The sequence below is a fragment of the Ursus americanus genome, chromosome 27 (genome assembly GCF_024610735.1).
Source record: "Ursus americanus isolate L20-20 chromosome 27, mUrsAme1.1.p, whole genome shotgun sequence".
NCBI classification, from domain to species: Eukaryota; Metazoa; Chordata; class Mammalia; order Carnivora; family Ursidae; genus Ursus; species Ursus americanus.
The window spans coordinates 5,005,211-5,023,799 of record NC_142153.1 but is presented as its reverse complement, the minus strand read 5'-3'; the positions used below and the strand labels follow the sequence as shown (position 1 = coordinate 5,023,799).

General features: G+C 41.1%; 2 protein-coding genes across 11 annotated transcripts in view; one reads left to right on the top strand and one right to left on the bottom strand.

Moving 5' to 3' along the window:
• RNF170 (ring finger protein 170) overlaps positions 1-7,219 on the bottom strand; it is a 39,047-nt gene extending 31,828 nt beyond the window's left edge. Inside the window, exons 1-3 of one of the 6 annotated variants that reach the window (XM_087856361.1) lie at positions 6,578-6,701; positions 1,152-1,227; positions 346-489 (exon numbers count right to left, since the gene is read on the bottom strand). In XM_087856361.1, the coding sequence (XP_087712487.1) occupies positions 346-482 (137 nt within the window). In that variant the 5' untranslated portion in view covers positions 483-489; positions 1,152-1,227; positions 6,578-6,701. Of the gene's footprint in view, positions 1-345; positions 490-1,151; positions 1,228-6,577; positions 6,776-6,897 lie in introns of those variants that run through there. The other 5 variants (XM_087856360.1, XM_045779152.2, XM_087856359.1 and 2 more) reach the window with 5 other exon arrangements.
• An 86-nt stretch (positions 7,220-7,305) lies between these two features.
• HOOK3 (hook microtubule tethering protein 3) overlaps positions 7,306-18,589 on the top strand; it is a 105,199-nt gene continuing 93,915 nt past the window's right edge. For 3 of the 5 annotated variants that reach the window (XM_087856357.1, XM_087856358.1, XM_087856356.1), the window contains exons 1-2: positions 7,307-7,593; positions 15,619-15,704. In XM_087856357.1, coding sequence (XP_087712483.1) covers positions 7,537-7,593; positions 15,619-15,704 — 143 coding nt within the window. In that variant the 5' untranslated portion in view covers positions 7,307-7,536. Of the gene's footprint in view, positions 7,594-15,618; positions 15,705-18,589 lie in introns of all 5 variants that reach the window. The other 2 variants (XM_087856355.1, XM_045779207.2) reach the window with 2 other exon arrangements.

The following is an 18,589-nucleotide window of genomic DNA, read 5'->3' as shown; positions in this document are numbered from 1 at the left end:
AACAAATAAATCTTAAAAAAAAAAAATTATTTAGAGACTTATGCTATTCCTAACCCCCTCCCAACCTGAAAGTATATAATCAGTCACCCGTCACAACCTCAGTGCAGCTCCTTCTGTCCACAGATCCTGTCCCCATTCTTTAATAAAACCTCTTTTTTGCACTAAAGATTATCTCAAGAATTCTTTCTTGGCTGTCAGTTCCAAACCCCAACATTTCCACATCACAATTACTGAGCTCTATTACTCACTTTTTTAAATGAAGTATTAAAAATTACTAGAAGCAGTCAGAAAGCAGTGGCCCTTGCAAATATACATTATTTCAATTCTTTTGTCCTTTAGTCTCACCTGAAAAGTGCATATACCAGGGTAGCAATCAAAGCGAAACTGACCACAACTGCCACAAGTACTTGGTCACTTACTCCTTCTATGACTGAATCATCATCCAATTTCAAACTTTGAACTTCACCTTGATATTTGGCCATTCCAAGTCTAAAAGATAAAGAAACAAAAGTTACAAATGACACAGTGAAAATAATATATACTAATCAAAACCACATAAATATAACTGAGTTCTAATGTATATTATTTTTTAAAGAACCCACTTAAGGAAAGTTGCATTAAGTACAATTCTAGTGGGGATTCTCCCATTAACGAGTTCTTTAAAATTTGCCAGACACATTATTTTGAGGAGTACAAAATTTTATCTCCTTTAAGGTAAACAATTACTCTAATTTATCATCTATTTACATTTTTTGAAAACAAATTTTTGAAAAATACCCTTTCTTCTTCAAGCTCTGTTCCTTTAATCTTAAGGGAAAAAAGCATTCCTCATGGCCAACTGCTCTTCTCATTCTTGTATACTAAATCAATTCTCCCAGTAAATCAGATCCCTCTTCACCCTCACAGCACTGAATATGTCCTAGAATGTACCATGTATGGATAGGGAATGTATTTTCTTCTTCTGTAAATATTCCTGTGTAGTGCTCTGCACACGGTAGGACCTAATAAATATATGTTTAAATATGAGTGACTTACCTTATTTATAACGTTAGTAATTTGAAAAGTAAAAGACATTTAGGCTATAGGACATTTATATCTAAGATTAGTTGAATTAATGAAAATTCTGGTGCTTGAAAAACTATTAGCCTCACCTGGAACTAAGCTCAGCTTATGGTTCAGAATTCTTTGAACTGCCTGGAATATGGAATCACTCTGAGGCTGCATTTCCTTATGAAGAGAAAAGGGAGGATATGAAACTCTCCTTCCCATACACTAAGCTTGAGAAAAATGGTAATACCTAATTTCTGTAGGTATGAAGGGAAATAACCCAACCACATCAGAGTCCAAGTATCACAGATAATTCATATTTTTATATTGCAAAACAGAAAGATTTAGCCTCATAAGACACCTAAAGGAAAATAAAGGAAATACTTAAACATACATGACTATTCATAATTAAAATAAAATTTGTATCTATGTAACTTATTGCACTGAAAAGTTTTATTCATTAACCTAGCCAGTCTCTGTTAAGAGGAAACTTTGTGAAAGTCTAACACCTTTGAAAGAATCTGAATTGGCTGCTAATAAGGAAATTACCTTATGGAAGAAACCTAAGCAAACAAACAGATCAAAGCCAATTTCCATCTTTACACATAGTAATAGCCTAATATATCAGGAACTTTCTAATCATAGGTTTTAAATGACCATTATGAAGGCCACACACCACGAAACTCAGAGAAGCAGCTCTAAGTTCATTCTTTTCATTCAAAAGAACAGTCAAATGAACTGCCAACTGAAACTGAACAAACTGTCAAATAATCTAGGGGTGGGCCATGTAGTAAATTTAGATGTTTATTTTACCAGGTTTCCTCTTTTTATTTTTTTAAAAAGATTTTAAGTAATCTCTAAACCCAACATGGGGCTTGAACCCACAACCCCAAGATCAAGAGTTTTAAGCTCCAGTGACTAAGCCAGCCAGGAGCCCCAGGTTTCTCTTTTAAAATTAGAGATGCTTTGTACAGCTGTGTCAAAAAGTCCTAAGCGCAGTGAGAACTACTTGCAGCTGCACAAAAGACAGCCAAAATGTTATCCCCTTGTCTCAAGATTTCCAGTCTCTACTGAATCTAATTACTTCACAGAGTTGAAACGATTCTTCCCAATGATATAAATTTAGGCAGTTTACTACTGAAGGGGAGAATCTGTTACCCCCAAATAATGACTCTGTTTTAAGAATTACTTTAGGTTATTTTTTTTCAAAAGAGCAAAGGAAAAGTTCTGAAACCCAAGTAGAAGTTACCCTTCTGTAAAAGAGACATTTACAAGGGAAATCTCCATTTGTAAAGGTATTTCCCTCTCTATACCAGAAGAGGAGGACTAAATCCCTAGAGCCTGTTACGAATGGAGAAGGCACGGACTTAAATCTGCATAACAACTTTACCCTTGTTTACTGTGCTTTTCCTGGTAACCTCCCATAACTGGGTCCTCCCCCCCAACATCTTTCTTTTGTCTTTAGCAAAGGTGGTATTTAATGTGACCACCTGGGCCATTCTGGAGTTACTCAGTTTTCCTGGGTAACTCCCATGTACACAGGAAGTATACAAATTATTCACCTTCTTTTTTTTTCTTGTTAATGTCTTTTATTACAGGGACTTCTCAGCCAAGAACCTAATAGGGTAGAGGGATAGTTATTTTTTCTCCCCCAGGCTCCTTTGTATTTTTTTTTAGTGGGTTACATTTGTTTGTGTCCTTCCATGTGTAACCAATGGTGACATGACTGAATTCCACTGTACAAACTGTTTTTTCATTCCACTGTATATTAAACTTCTTTGCAAATAAGATATTGCTTATGATAGATATTGTTTCAAGCACAGTTCCAAGAGCTCAGAGATCCAAGATGCTCTAAGTATTGCAGAACCATATAATGTTATTTGCATCATTTTATAGCAGAAGTTTCCAATATTATTGAAATGAAGAGTTATTTTTCACTTCCACAAATGCTGGTATCCCCAAAGAAAGTGTTTGGGCTGAGAGAGGGGAGGAGGGGAAGAGGCTGCTGATAAATTTTTTTTTTTTAAAGATTTTATTTATTTATTTGACAGAGAGACAACCAGCCAGAGAGGGAACACAAGCACGGGGAGTGGGAGAGGAAGAAGCAGGCTCCCAGAGGAGGAGCCTGATGCGGGGCTTGATCCCAGAACGCCAGGATCATGCCCTGAGCTGAAGGCAGACACTTAACGATTGAGCCACCCAGGCGCCCCTGCTGATAAATTTCTGAGAGGAACAGAGAGGTTAACTGCATTTTCCTGTCACATGGAAAGCCCAGCTAAACCCAGAGCTCTCACAGGGAGAACTACTAATGGCTGACCTTCTTGGGGGCTGCCAATAGCTCAACTTCCACTAGCAGTTTTTCTTATAATCGTAATTTTAAAATGGAACTGTAGGAATTAATAGCTCAAAAATGGGGTAAGATACTGATCTAAGATTACAGAGGATAAACGACAGAAAGTTTTCTACTTGAGGACATGACTAATACCTCAATCTTGAAAAGTCAGTCTTTCCAATCTGAACTTCAGTTCTCCAACTTGCGCTTTACACAGTCAGGTCTTGTCTAGACCAGAACTGTGCTGCTGGTTTTGCCCAATAGCACAGGCTCTCAACTCAAGCCTGCTTGGACATTAACAGCCCAGATTCTAGTTCCAGTTCTACTACCACAACTGTGTTCTCACTTAATCTCTAAGGACCTTTCATTTTCTGCAAAATGTAAAAACTGGGCTTGAGGATTTTTTAAGTTCCTTCCCCCATTACCAATATGAAAATAAGAGTTACCAGGACTTTATTTTTACTATTTGGGATTCACGGAAAACACCATAGATCTTGGAAATCGTGGTCTAATTGATAGAAGCCTGAAGAGGAACTGGTTTCTAGCTTTGGTTTTGCTACTGATTAACTAGCTCTTATTGAGGAGTAGCTTAATGTCAAAGAAGTGTAAGCTTTGGAGTCACACAACTGTACTAATGTAAAGTTTACACCTCAGCTTCCTCATACGTAAAATACATAAAATTAATTTTAACCACACCAAATGCCCACTTTTAAGTAATCTCCACACCCAACACGGGCTGGAACTCACAACACTGAGATCAAGAGTCGCATACTCAGGGCGCCTGGGTGGCACAGCGGTTAAGCACCTGCCTTCGGCTCAGGGCGTGATCCCATCTTTCTGGGATTGAGCCCCACATCAGGCTCCTCCGCTATGAGCCTGCTTCTTCCTCTCCCACTCCCCCTGCTTGTGTTCCCTCTTTCGCTGGCTGTCTCTGTCTCTGTCGAATAAATAAATAAAATCTTTAAAAAAAAAAAAAAAAAAAAGAGTCGCATACTCTACCTACTGAGCCAGCCAGGCGCCCCTCAAATGCCCACTTGTTTGACCAAAAAAAAAGTGTAATTCTTTGTTTTATGGAGTTTATAACGAAATAATGAAGGTAGAGCATTCAGCATATTGCCTGGACCACCATATAGGCTCTCAGTAAATGGAAGCCATAATATTTTGATTACTGATTTTTTTATAGATTTTATTTTTTAAAGTAATCTTTATACCCAACATGGGCCTCAAACTTACAACCCAAGATCAAGAGTCACATACCCAACCAACTGAGCCAGCCAGGCACCCCTTGATTACTATTATTAACAACTGTCAAGAACCACTATAAAACTTAGCCGTGCCTTCCCCATAGCTGCACTATGTTGCATCTGAAATTCTCTTTTAATCAAAGCTCTAAGTATGTATTCCCTGGGAAGACAGCATAAACTTGGGAACATTGCCACGCAGGATGCTACCATATTTATTTAAATCTGATAAACAGTTATAAAAATAAATAAATCAGTCTGATAAACAGCTATAGATGAGAACCAGTCTCCAACTAACTAGAGTAAGGAGACAGCTAAGACAAGTTGCACTCACCTCTCTCCTTGGTCTTTTCCAAAACTTTCAGAAAAAAAATTATTAAGAATAAGGGAAATATAGGAAATTTTGTAACTTCCAAAGGAGAAACTCAGTCTTTTTACCAAAGTTCACGTAGAAACATGACGGCCACATGACTTGCGCAATTACATCCAAGAAGCTTTTAATATAATTTCCTTCATTGAGGGTAATTGGAGCCACAAATGAAATCTCAAGAACACTGCAGTATCATACATAAATGCATTGTGGGTGAGCAGTCAAGACTGAAAAAGGAGGCTTAGGTCATTTGTGTCAAAGCCTTGAAAACCTGAGCAGCTGGAGTGAAGGTGTTCACTACACCACAGTCCCTCCAGAAAAGACTAGCATCTTGTTCTCCACTTTCAAAGACAAGTTGCAGGTGAGTCAGGCTTAAGTCAATGTAACATATACTTACTGATTTTACGTGCCTAATAAGGGTAATGGTCATTAAAGTGCTAGGAATTCTACAGAAACAACCTAGTATGGAATGTAGGAACTCTGGTTTGACAGAGATCCAGAGGCACCAACAAAGGAAACAAAGGCAGGTAAGACACATTTATCATTTCTAAAGATTTCTCTGCCCTTGGTGGAAGGAGGAATACATTTTTTTTTAAAGACCATTGAGAAGACTTTAGGTAAGATTTTTTTCTTACATTTACAAAATGATAAATTCATCAAATGTGAACTGTTAATTGGTACTCTGTAAGGCATCATTAAAAACTCACTCCAATTCTGAATGTTCAATGACAAAACCTACTCCTAATGGGAAAATGGGGGCTCCAGGAACTCGCAAACCAAAGTAAAGGTGTGCTCTAGGAAGTTAAGTTTGCTGCACTCCAAATAAGTCTGACATTACCTGGTAGTTATGTATACCCTATGACTCAACGATTCTCCCAGGATTCCTAGGAGTACATATCCTAAAGAAACCCCCTACACATTTGCGCTAGTATCCAGGTGTAAGAATACTTAGAGCACTGCTTTTAGTAGCCCCAAACTGGGACAACAAAATGTCCATGAACAGAATGGATACGCTGTTATAATCATACAGTGGAATACTAGAGAGCAATAAAAATTACCTATAGGTATACACAAATTTACTATAAATTCAAAACCACAAAATACACTGATTGCATTCATAAAAGTTCAAAAACAAGCAAAGTAAAACTATATTGTTTAGGCATGCATACACAAGACAGTAAAGCTATAAGTAAAAGCAGTGAAGTATCATAAAAGTCAGTCTAGGGAGGCAATTGTTTTCAGGAAGGAACACTAGGTGTGGGTAGAACTCCTGAGGTATGGGCAGTGTTTTGTTTTTATCTGGGTGTTTACTATTATTTTTCTTTAACCACGTACGTTGTATGCACTTCTCTGCGTATGTTATACCGCATAAAAATATATTGGTATCTCTGCAGGAATCCACGCCTCTAAAAAGGTGGGTGGGCTCGCTGGCAGACCATCCACCAAGCCATTAAACAAGAAGGCCAACTCCTAGATCTGCACTAGGAGAAACAGGCCCTAGAACTAACGAGGTCTTCACGGACTAACAACTGGCGCACACCCTCTCCCTACTTAAGTAGCCGAACTTTTCAGGGAGTCGAGGCTCACCGCGACCCAGGAAGGAACGGCCGGCTCTCCTCCCCGGCCAAGCACCTAGAACCACGAGACGCCCGCCACGTCGGCCCTTCCACCGTCTCCGGAATTCCGGGCGGGAGCCGGGCGACTCTGGAGCTTAGCCCCGGGCTGTCTGAACGAAGGCGGAGCTCCGGGGTCCAAGTCAGCATCCCCCCCCCCCGCCCCGAAGCCCGAAGGCGACCCCGGGGGCAGTCCCGCCCACGCCGGAGCCCTGCCGGCCGCTCCCGCGAGCCCGAATCCGGGTGGGCGTGGCCGGCCGCGGCCCGGCGGCTGGGAGGGGGGGGGGCGCGTACCTCTCCACCGCAGAGGATACCTCGCCAATTCCCGGTGACTGAGAATAGAGATTATTTCCGGGCACGGCCCCCTCCACCCCTCCCGGGCAACCACTAGCTGTCCCTTTTTTAATTTGGAGAGCGGACACAGGCGCACGCGCACTGCCGAGCTTCCGTGAGAGTGCGAGCGGACAGGCGAGGAGGACCCGCCGCCGCCGCCGCCGCCGCCGCCGCCAGGGCCGGGCGCGTGCGCGAGGCGACACGCAGCGGGCCGGCGTCGGGGCGCGCGCGGCGGCGGCAGGGAGGCGGGCCGGCCGGAGCGCGATTGTGCGCAGTGGCTCGTCGGCCGCGGCTTTGGCCAGGGCCGGCGCTCTCCGGAGGAGGGGTGTGGGGGGCTGGAGGCGGGGACGCGAGGCTGCGGGCGTGGCCGGGGGCGCGCGCGGCGGGCGCGCGGTCCCGAGTGAAAGGAGAAGGAGGGGCAGCGGGGGTGACGGTGCGAGAGCCGCTGGCAGCGCCGGGGCGGTAGTCGGCGGCCCGGGCCCGAGGAGAAGGTGGGCCAGAGGCCAGGTCAACTGCCCGGACCCTCCGACGCAGCCCCAGACCGAACGGCAGCGGTTTCTGGTGAGGTGGGGAGGCGCTGCCAAGCCCCAGCTGGGGAAGATGTTCAACGTGGAGTCGGTGGAGCGGGTGGAGCTGTGCGAGAGCCTTCTCACTTGGGTATGTGATGACTGGCGGGTCGGGGGAAGACCCCCTCCCCCAGCCTCCTTTCCGGGATCCCCCACGCTTGTCGCGGGGGGCGAGCGCCGAGGGCGGCGGTGCCGTCACATCCGGGGCCTGGGGCGGGCGGAGCCGGGGGACGCCGGTGCGGGCCGCGTCTACCCGGCGGCCCGGCCGGGCGGGGGGCGGCGGGGAGCGGCCCGGCGCTGGGGGCTCAGCCCGGAGTCCGAGGGAAACTTGCCGGGCTTGACGTGTTGGCTGCTCTCCGAGTGGAAACCGGCCCGGTGGAGGCTAATGATGGGGTGCAGGCGGCACTGTGATTAGGATTGTTGTTGTTTGCAGCTGATGGGGCTCTGGCGCTTCTCTCTCGCGCTGCCAGGGACACCCAAGCGTTGGCTGTCTCTGCGTCCGGCACAGCCGGTAGAGGCACTCGGGACCCCTGGTTACGACGTTCCTCCCCTTTGTTGTAGCGTTCACGGAGGACCGAGGGTAGCCCCTTGAGGGATGAGCCGGGCCCACTGGAAGAGAAAAGTACTTTGAAAGGGAGGGTAGGAAAAATACGAAAAGGCACCCAGAGTCGGTATTTGAAATGCGACTTCAGAGATTAGAAAGTAAGTGGTGTGGAGATACTTACTAAAGGTATAAATACAAAAACAAATCTGGAATATATGTGGGAATCAGTAATGGAACTTGACATTTTGGGGCGACGTTATAGGCTTCAAATCTTAAATTATTAAACACCTATTAAAATTGTCATGTTTTAAAGTAAATATCTGTTTAGTTTTAATGCTAACAATTGTGCCTTTAGCAGCCTCTTCAAGAACCGGACCTAAAACCCAGGCTGTGTGTTCACAAACCTTGGTGTCAGTTTTTATGGGGGGAGCGGGGGGTGTTTGTATGTATAGAGGTCTGCAGAGCCACGGGATAAACCTAGTGCTTTCTCTGGGAGTTAAATGTCATTTCTAGAATAAGACACTAATATATTTATTGAGGTGACCACAGCATTTGGGTTAATGTTAGAGGTAAGATACAGATGTCAAAGAAATTCTGTTCAGTGGTGCCTTGAGTTACAAGTTCAGATCCCTGAAATATAGATGTCACTTTCCTGTGTGGGGGCACTTACATGGAAAGGTTAAAGAAGCATTGCCTTGGGTAGGTTGTAACAGAGGTAGTGTAAATACTCTGAGATTTTCTTTTCTTTAAGATTTTATTTATTTGAGGAGCGAGAGAGCGAGCACTAGCGGGGGCAGAGGGAGAGGGAGAAGCTGACTCCCCTGCTGAGCTGGGAGCCCCATAGGGGGTTCCACACGGGACTGGATCCCAAGGACCCTGAGATCATGACCTGAGCAGAAGGCAGATGCTTAACCGACTGAGCCATCCAGGCGCCCCTACTCTGAGATTTTCATAATGTGTTTTGTGTCAGGAGCCAATTATGTTTTCTGAAACAATATATACACTGGTAGGGCTTGATATATTCTGTAACTTTGTTAGGCTATTCATGGGATTTCAGGGTGTTTTTTGTTTTTTGCAATAATGTTATAGTTAACATACAGCTTACAAATGTAGTGGGTTCCAACTTCAGATGAGAAGATGGGTTTCACTACTGTATTTTAGAGAAGAGAAAAACTGCTAAACTGCATAATGTGGCCAAGGCAGGGGAGAGATAAAGGAAAAGAATGACTACATTCTTGATACTGTGGAAGGAATAGATTTGGCAGAGGTTGTAAACAGAAGATTGAGGATCTTAAGGTGTGCCTTCTTGAGTCTGTACAAGTAAGTTCTTCCCTCAATGCTAGAAAAAGGCAAGAGGACAAAGATGAGGAAGCTAACTGAATCTGAAGTAAGGCTACATTCTTTGAAGTCTAGGAAGACAAGTTTTGAAAACAGGTGTATTTACAAGGGCATCTGCAAAAAGATAGTGATCATTGCAGTTATTTGAGTGAGAAATGCTAATCAGGGGCTCCTGGGTGGCTCAGTCGTTAGGCGTCTGCCTTTGGCTCAGGGCGTGATCCCAGAGTCCTGGGATGGAGCCCTGTATCGGGCTCCCTGCTCCACTGGGAGCCTGCTTCTTCCTCTCCCACTCCCCCTGCTTGTGTTCCCTCTCTCACTGGCTATCTCTTCTTCTGTCAAATAAATAAATAATCTTTAAAAAAAATTAGAGGAAGAGTCTTAGAGGGAAGTTTGAAGGGATATCAAGAGAAGCACACAGTATGAGAGCATCTATTTAGAATCTGGTAAATGTCAAGAAAACAGAAAATCCAGGTTATCAGATATGGAGAGAGGTCAGGGAATATGGTGTTGTAGAAAAGGATTTTTGAAATGTCACTGGAAGGCTCATCAAGGAAAATTTCTGGAGAAAGTAAGATTACAGATTTTCAGTAACAACTGGAGGGCAGAGTCTACACAAAGATGTACAATTCTAAGATTGGAAACATTTTAAAACTTGTGCATTGAAATGTTTCAAAATAGAGTTTAAATGCTGGCTTCTCTAAGTTGTCATTATAAAAAGCAGAATAAATGTTTTTTGTTTTTTTTTTTTAAAGATTTTATTTGTTTATTTGACAGAGATAGAGACAGCCAGCGAGAGAGGGAACACAAGTAGGGGGAGTGGGAGAGGAAGAAGCAGGCTCACAGCAGAAGAGCCTGATGTGGGGCTCAATCCCATAACGCTGGGATCACGCCCTGAGCCGAAGGCAGACGCTTAACCGCTGTGCCACCCAGGCGCCCCAAAGCAGAATAAATGTTTATGCAGAAAATGAGGTAGCTAAAAGTGTACGTTTAGTCTAGTAGTTCCCCTCATATCTGAGGCCAGCTTATCTGAAAACAATTCCAAAACCTAGTGTAAGGGAAAAAATGTATGCAATAAACTCCAAAGACAAGACTCCTATTGGCACACCTGGCTGGCTCAGTCAGTAGAACATGTGATTCTCAATCTCAGGGTCGTGTGTTCTACTCCCACAGTTGGCATGGAGCCTACTTAAGAAAAGACAAGACTCCCATTTGGACTAATTTACTCTACATAAACTTACAGCCACATTGGTCGTGTGGGTTCTGTGCACACAGAAGGTTAGGAGGTAACTGCAACACTCGGCAAGGTACAGACAGCTGCCAGTGACCTAGAAGATCCAAGAACTGAAAACTCAGGCCTATGTGATTCATTCTTTGAGCTGACAGCCTTACAGAATTCAAGAACTTCCATGCTCAATTATTGAAGATCATAACTATGATCTTTAATATCAAAAGCTTATTTTCACTATATAGCATTTAGTACTAGATTGGAGGTAGATACCGCACTTTAGAAGTTCTTCCACTAGAAATAGTTAAAATAATAAAACCTCAGGCACTTAAAAGGGATGACTATTAGTCACCTATCCAGAATTCATTTCTGTGGACATCGAATTGCCTTAAATGCCGGATAAATTGCTATTCTATCAGAGAGGCTACTAACCCAAGAATCAAATGTTCCAAATTTTTTTTGAAAGAAGAATACTTAGGAAAAGAGAGAGTATCCTACCAGTGGAAAACACCTTAAGCTTAAATTCCAAATCAGAGTTTATGCAGCAAGCAAGTTCAACAGGATGTGCTTGAAATTTTCCACGCTACCTCCTCTCCCCACCCTTTGAGTCAAATTGTATTCTTACCTGTTAAAGAAATCTGCCCTGCCTATTACACCTGTCAAGCCTAATTTCTTGAACTTTACATGAAAAGATTGTTCTTTCCTAGGTTTTAGAGACTAAAAAACCAGAAAGAATGTGGAATGCTACCAGTTAATGGCAAGAAGTTAAGTGGGAAAAGAATCGTCATATAGGCTAAATATGTTTCTTCTGGGAAACCCAGCAACACTAGCATATCCTTGTAATTTTCATATTACTTAGTTAGCAGTCAATAAAATGTATACTAGTGTATAGACTTGGGGAAGGTATCATTTTTGTGATGGTATCTTCCACATTCCATTCTCTCTGCCTAACTCCATTGTACCAACAATTTTTGTTCTGTGATGGAAGAATAATCAGTGTACAAAAGTTAAAGCATATTTTTTAAAAGCGTTATTTTTCTTTCTTTTTTAAAAATTGAGGGTGAATATAAAATGGTAGATGAGAGCATAGGTTCTGACATTAGACTACCTGGGTTCAAATCCTATTTTTATTTCATACTAAGTGTGGGTGACCTTAGGTAAGTATGACTTTATCTCTGCGTTTCAGTTGCATTCATTCAAGTGGTTCTTATGCTTTGGTATTGATTAGCATTGTTAGAGGACTCATTAAAACACTGATTGCTGGGCCCCATGTCCAGAGTTTGTAATTCAGTAGGTCTGGGCTGCAGCCTGAGGTTCTGATTCCTAACAAGTTTCCAGGTGATGCTATTGTTAGTGGCCGGGGGACCATATACCTTGAGAACCACTGCTCTAGAGCAGGGATTTTTAATTTTAGCATTATTGACATTTGGGGTTGGAGAATTCTTTGTGACAGTGCATTTGAGGACATTTAAAAGTAGCATCCTTGGCCTCTACCTACTAGATGCCAATAGCACACACCTATGTGTTAAAACAAAAAATGTCTCATAGGAAGCAAAATCACCCCTGGTTGAGAACTGCTGTTGTGGAGATACTAATTCCAGGTGATCTCATGCTTTACTTTCCTCATGCTTTTGTGGGGAGGGTGAGATGGTGGTTGGGTGATGTTAATAGAGCTTCTTGGGATTGAAAGAGAGGTTATAATCTTTTAGGTAGAATTTCACAACTTAATGCACTTAGGTGTAATTATCTTTAAATTTTACCCTACTGCTGTCCCGACACATCCTGTAGATATTAACTCAGAGTTGATGAGAACTGGTAGATGATAGATTTTTAAAATTAAAATATAATTCACATCCCATAAAATTCATTTTTAAAAAATTTTTTCTTTAGAATTCTTTTTTTCTTTTTTAAGGATTTTGTTTATTTATTTGACAGAGATTGCGGGTGGGCACACAAGGAGCAGGGAGTGGGAGCTTCCCTGATGAGCAGGGAACCTGTTGTGGGGCTCGATCCCAGGACCCTGGGATCATGACTTGAACCAAGGGCTGATGCTTAACCGACTGAGCCACCCAGGTGCCCCAAAATTCATTCTTTTGAAGTGTACAGTCCAGTGGTTTGTAGTATGATCACAAGGTTGTTCAACCATCACCACTAATTCCAAAAACAGTTTTATCATCCCCAAAGGAAACTCCATAAAGCTAGATTTTCTTTAGGACCTGCTTTACTTGTTACATGTATCCTTCATGATCTAGTATTTATTTACTTTACGAGCCAGTACAGAGAAAGTAATTGTTCAGAAGCCACATTTTAGAAATCAGAATGAAGATCGTTTTTTTTCTAAGTCCCAAGAGAGAAACAGAATTTTAGTAGTAAATTATTACATTATTGAAGAATTACTTGCTTTATTGAGTTTTTTTCTTCTAATTGGCCAGAGACCGTTTTCTAATCTGCTTTGGATCTGAGGGTTCCAACCAGTGTCCCACCACATAAGAATTATTTGATGAGCTTGTTGATTCTCAGCCTTCTTCAACTTCCCAGATAATTCTGATGTACACCAGGTTTGGGAACCACTGCTTTAGACCTTTCAGAGTACCTAATGTACATTCATTTTCTCATTTATTCTTTTAGCAAAACACCTCTCCATAATGCATTTTTCCCAATTGGTAGATTAAAAAACTCTTAAGAGAGGTAAAGTGGTACACCCAGGTTCACACAGCAAATTAGGAGCAAAGCTGGGATAGAATTAGTTCATTACATTCAAAACATACTCACTTAGGGCTTATTTTGTGTCAGACATTGTGCTAAGACTAGTGGTAAAGAGATAAATGAGATGTGGCCCTCACTATTGCCTCTTTTTCATTCTAAACCTGAGAGAGAGAGAGAGAGAGAGATTGATTTATCAACTGTAAAATGAAAGCAGGTGTTTATTTCTTTTTAAACTACGTTGTTGTTACCACATTACTATTGACGAGGCAGCTGGACATAGTATAGAATAAAATTTAATTTCAGTTCCTGCAGATATTTATTTGTTCGTTTATTCATTTAGTAATTATTTATTGAACCTTTACTGTATGTGAGGTTAGTGTCAGGGAATGGCTTCTTTTCATTACTCTCCCAAATGGATACCTAGGTAAAAACCACTTGCTATGTGATCTTTAAGATAATTCCACCACCATAACCATCACTACCCACAAGACTTTCTGGTATAGGAAATATAAAGCAGCTGCTGACTGCATTTGTCAGTAGCTTTTTTTTTTTTTTTTTTTGAGATTTGATAAATGATACAGTACTGAGAAGTAGACACCTACTGTTACAAAGTGAGAAAATTACTAGAACAGAATTACTAGAATTAATTTATCAAAACCTTTAAATGTGCATACTTTGTATTTATCAAAAACCTTAAAACGTGCATCCTTTGACCCAGTAATTTCACTTCTGAGTATGTAACCCAATAAATAAAAACATGAGAAGACCTGAGTGTTATTCCCAGTATTTCCATTGTCTCTACTTAGTTTGACCTCATCTGTGTTAATAATGTAAACCTACTAAAATAGGTCTCTGTGCCTCTTCCCCTTCAGTCCTTTCTTCATACTGCAGCCAGGATGATCTTTATACAGTGCAAATCTCATGGCCTCAGTGTTCCGCTTGGAGTCCTTTGCTTACTGCCCCCCTCACCACATTGCTTTTAGAATAAAGTCCTAACATGGCTTATGAGGTTTTGCACAATAGTGCCCCCATCTTTCACCATTGTATTCTTTTCCCTGTTCCAGCTCTTCCTATTCCCACCCCCCATCCCATGCTAAGCTGTTTTTCATTCCTAGACTGCATCCCGCTCTCACTTCTAATCTTTGTGTTGCTGTCTGCACATCCTGTCATACTCTTTCATTTTGTTAACCTATAAACTGTGGGAGAGCTTGGCCACATGTCTTTTCTCAGTGGTTTATATCCTTCTGAGTCTTGGTTGCACTACTGGGTATAATAATTTTTGGCTCAGCTGTATTATCTTACTCATGGAAATAATTTTTATTTCTCGGCCATGTCATGCTTACCAGTACAGAGTTAGTCGTTGGTTTTTTGTTTTTTGCAAAGTTAGATCTAATTCAGAATACATTTAGAATCAAAATTGAATATCTAACCTTAATTATAGTGAATGTAACTTCTACATCTGTATAAAGATGTTTTGGTTTTGAGGCGCCTGGGTGTCTCAGTCGTTAAGCATCTGCCTTCCGCTCAGGGCGTGATCCCAGCATTCTGGGATCGAGTCCCACATCAGGCTCCTCCACTGGGAGCCTGCTTCTTCCTCTCCCACTCCCCCTACTTGTGATCCCTTTCTCGCTGGCTGTCTCTATCTCTGTCAAATAAATAAAAAATCATAAAAAAAAAAAAGTTTTGGTTTTGAGTAAAAAGTCTCAACCTGGCCAGCCTTAAACACATCTATCTCACATAATAGGCTTCACATTTTTTTTTTAAATTCAGTGGCTCAGTTTTGGCCTCAAGGACCTAGTTCTTTGTATCCCTCTTCTCTGTCGTACACTGCATTGGCCTCATCTTAAACTGTATTCCATTAAGAGCCCTAAGATGACTGCTGGTGACAGTTGAGGCAACATACTTGTTCACAGCAAGAGGAGATTGGCTTTTCTTTCCTAGAAACTCAAGTTCAAGCATCTCCCTGCAACTCTTTGGTTCAAATTGTCTTTGCCCTGTGAATCCTAAGTTAGTCACTGGTAGAGTGGATGAAGGTACCATGACTTGCTTAGAGTGGTCATCTGTGAGGAGAATGGATGCTGGGATGTCACCAGGTGTCCACCACAATTTCTTTTCTACCTAAGGGAAAAAATGACAATGAGAACCTGTAGAAAATTTCCCATAAGGGAAAAATTTTCCAACTCTACTGCTTTTTAAAATTTATTCCAACTCTCAAGATGAGATAATCACAATAAGAAGCCTAAGAAATCTCCTGTACAGTTAACCATGGAATCTAACCCCTAACCCCCCCTTTTTCCCCCCAGATCCAGACATTTAATGTGGATGCGCCATGCCAGACCGTAGAAGATTTAACGAATGGGGTTGTGATGGCCCAGGTTCTTCAAAAAATGTAAGAATAAATTGCTTTGTCTTTTTGTGGATTCTTATATGTGAATATTTATTAGATTGAAAACACGGACAAAAAAATAAGATGTTTACATGAAATGTGTGTGGCATGTAGAATAAGAGCTGTAAATGTCAGTTATAATTTTGATGGCATGTACTTGTGTAGGTGCAGATTGGCTGAAAGTTTAATTAGGGCCATAATTGTTAGAACACTCCATTGATTTTAGCAGAATTATTTGTTCTTGTGTGTTTCAGCGTAAGCTTGGCAGAAATTTTCATGTTAGTGATAAGATTTTCTCATTGTAGAAGAATCTAGAGGCTTACTCCCTCTTTCTTTAGAATTTTGCTCAAATGTTATCAGTGAGGCCTTCCCTGACCAATAAGTGACAACCATTTCCCCTATGCTCTGCTGTAGCCCTTTTAACCTTTTATGTTCTTCTTTGAGGTATTTAACACCATCTTATATACTGTATATTCATTTGTACTGCTCTCCCTGCCACCCATGTATATACACACATAGTGTAAGATCCACACAGGCAAGGAATTTGTTTTGTTCACTCTTGTGTCCTAGCACAAGGTTTGGTTTTTGGCTGAATCATATGAAAATGCCCTTTGTAGGTCACAAATGGTTAAATATCATCAGTTTGTCATGATTCAGCCTGCATGATGGATACTCATGTCTACCAAATGATTAAAAGAATGACATACTTGTTTGGGATATAGGAAACATACCTAATTCTTCTAAGTACTTGAAAAAATAGAGGTTGTAAAGTTGATGTTGTATGGCTACCTCCGACTTGATCTTGGAATTTTCAAATAAAACATTACTTATAAATTTAAGAAATCATTAGGCTTGATGTGACTTAGGTTATACTTTTGTCTTTTGAAGCACTGACCACCTGTAGGCCTTTGATACTGGAAGATTTGCATATGATTAGATGGGATTTCCTACAGTTTTGTTAAGAATCAATATCAACAGTAAATGAATTCTTGATGTTGTTCACTTTGCAGTAAGCTATATAGAGTTGCCCATCTGAAAAGCAGTTCAGATGCCTACATTTCAGAGAATCTGTGTGTCTGTAGAGCTAGGGACTGATGGTTGAAACTAGCTTGCTGTTGCTCTCTTCTGTAACAGATACAAAGGTGCACAGACTTTTTGATGGTACTTGAAAAGACTCATTTGAAACTTGGTCAGGCTTGGTTCTAGCACTCTGAGAACAGTGATCCTGTGATTTTCATGGTCACCTCTGAGTGGTGCCCTAATAATTTTTAGTCTTTGAATGGTCTCGAGAGTTTCACTGAAGCTAAGTAAGCTTTCCAGGTATGTGTCAGTAAATGAATGTTTTGCTTAAGTTAGTTAGGGTAGGATTTCTGTCATTTGCAGAAACTAGAAGAACTGTATGTGTATATTGTTTTACCAAATCAAAATCATGGCATACATTATGTTCTGCAAAGTAGTTAATTTACCAAGGTCTTTTAGGCATATTTCTCATCAGTACTTAGTTTTTTACTTTTTCCCCCAAGATGTCTTCCTTTTTTCCTTTTGTTATGGTAAAACATATACAGAAAAGTATACCAAAAAAAGTGATGAAATGTGTGTGTGTACGTATGTCGTATATTTGTTTATACACATCTGTGTGACCACCACCCAGATTGAAACATACACCCATCTAGCCCCAGGTGGTTCCCTCATGACCATCTCTGATCAATACCCCTTCCCCAATGATAACCATGATTCTGACTTCTGGGCCAGTAAGTAGTTTTTTCTGTTTTTGGACATCTTATAAAGGAAATCATACAGTGTGTATTCTTTTGTGTCTGACTCCTTTCACTCAACATAATGTCTGAGATTCATTCATATTGTTGCATATTATCTCTTTTTAATAACTGTATAATATGTACAACTTCAAGGAAGTTCCGTTCCTCCTTGTCCCTTTGATATTTATTGATTGGCTACTTTGTGTCCAGCGCTGGTGATACAGGGGTGAGCCACAACTCACAGGTCAGTTGCCTTCAGAGAATATATAACCTTGGGAAAAACAGATTTTTAAATAACTATGAAAACAAAATTGCTATTATAACCAGTGCCACAGGGCTGAAATACACAATGTTAGGAACGTTTGTAAAGAGACATACTTAATTTAAGGAAGTCACAAACATTTTACCTGAGAAAATAAATTAAATCTGAAAGATGATTGGTAACAGATTTCTTAGCATATAGAAGACCATACACAGATGAGGCCATACCAGCTGATGGAGTATGGTGAACACCACCACAGAAAGAGAGAGGGTTTGAGTGACTAAAGCAGAGAGAGGGAGCATGTTACAAAATGAGAATGGCAAGAGATGTTGCCAGACCATGTAGGGCCTTGTATCTTTATTCCAAGGGATATGAGAAGCAATTTGGGAGGTATGGAGGCAGGAAGGGTTAACAAGGTCAGATTTACATTTTTTTTAAGTTTTTATTTAAATTCCAGTTAACATATAATGTAATATTAGTTTCAGGTGTACAATGCAGTGAGTCAGCACTTCCATACAATACCTGGTGCTCATCACAACAAGTGCCCTCCTTAATCCCCATCACCTATTTAACCCTTCTGGTAACCATCAGTTTGTTCTTTACAGTTAAGAGTCTGTTTCTTCCTTTGCCTCTCTCTTTTTTATCCCTTTGTTTTGTTTTTTAAATTCCACATGTGACTGAAATCATATGGTATTTGTCTTCCTCTAACTTATTTTGCTTAGCATAGTACTCCATGTCGTTAAAATGGCAAGATTTCATTCTTTTTTGATCGCTGAGTAACATTCCATTTGTGTGTGTGTGTGTGTGTGTGTGTGTGTGTGTGTGTACACACACCACATCTTCTTTATCCATTCATCAGTTGATAGACA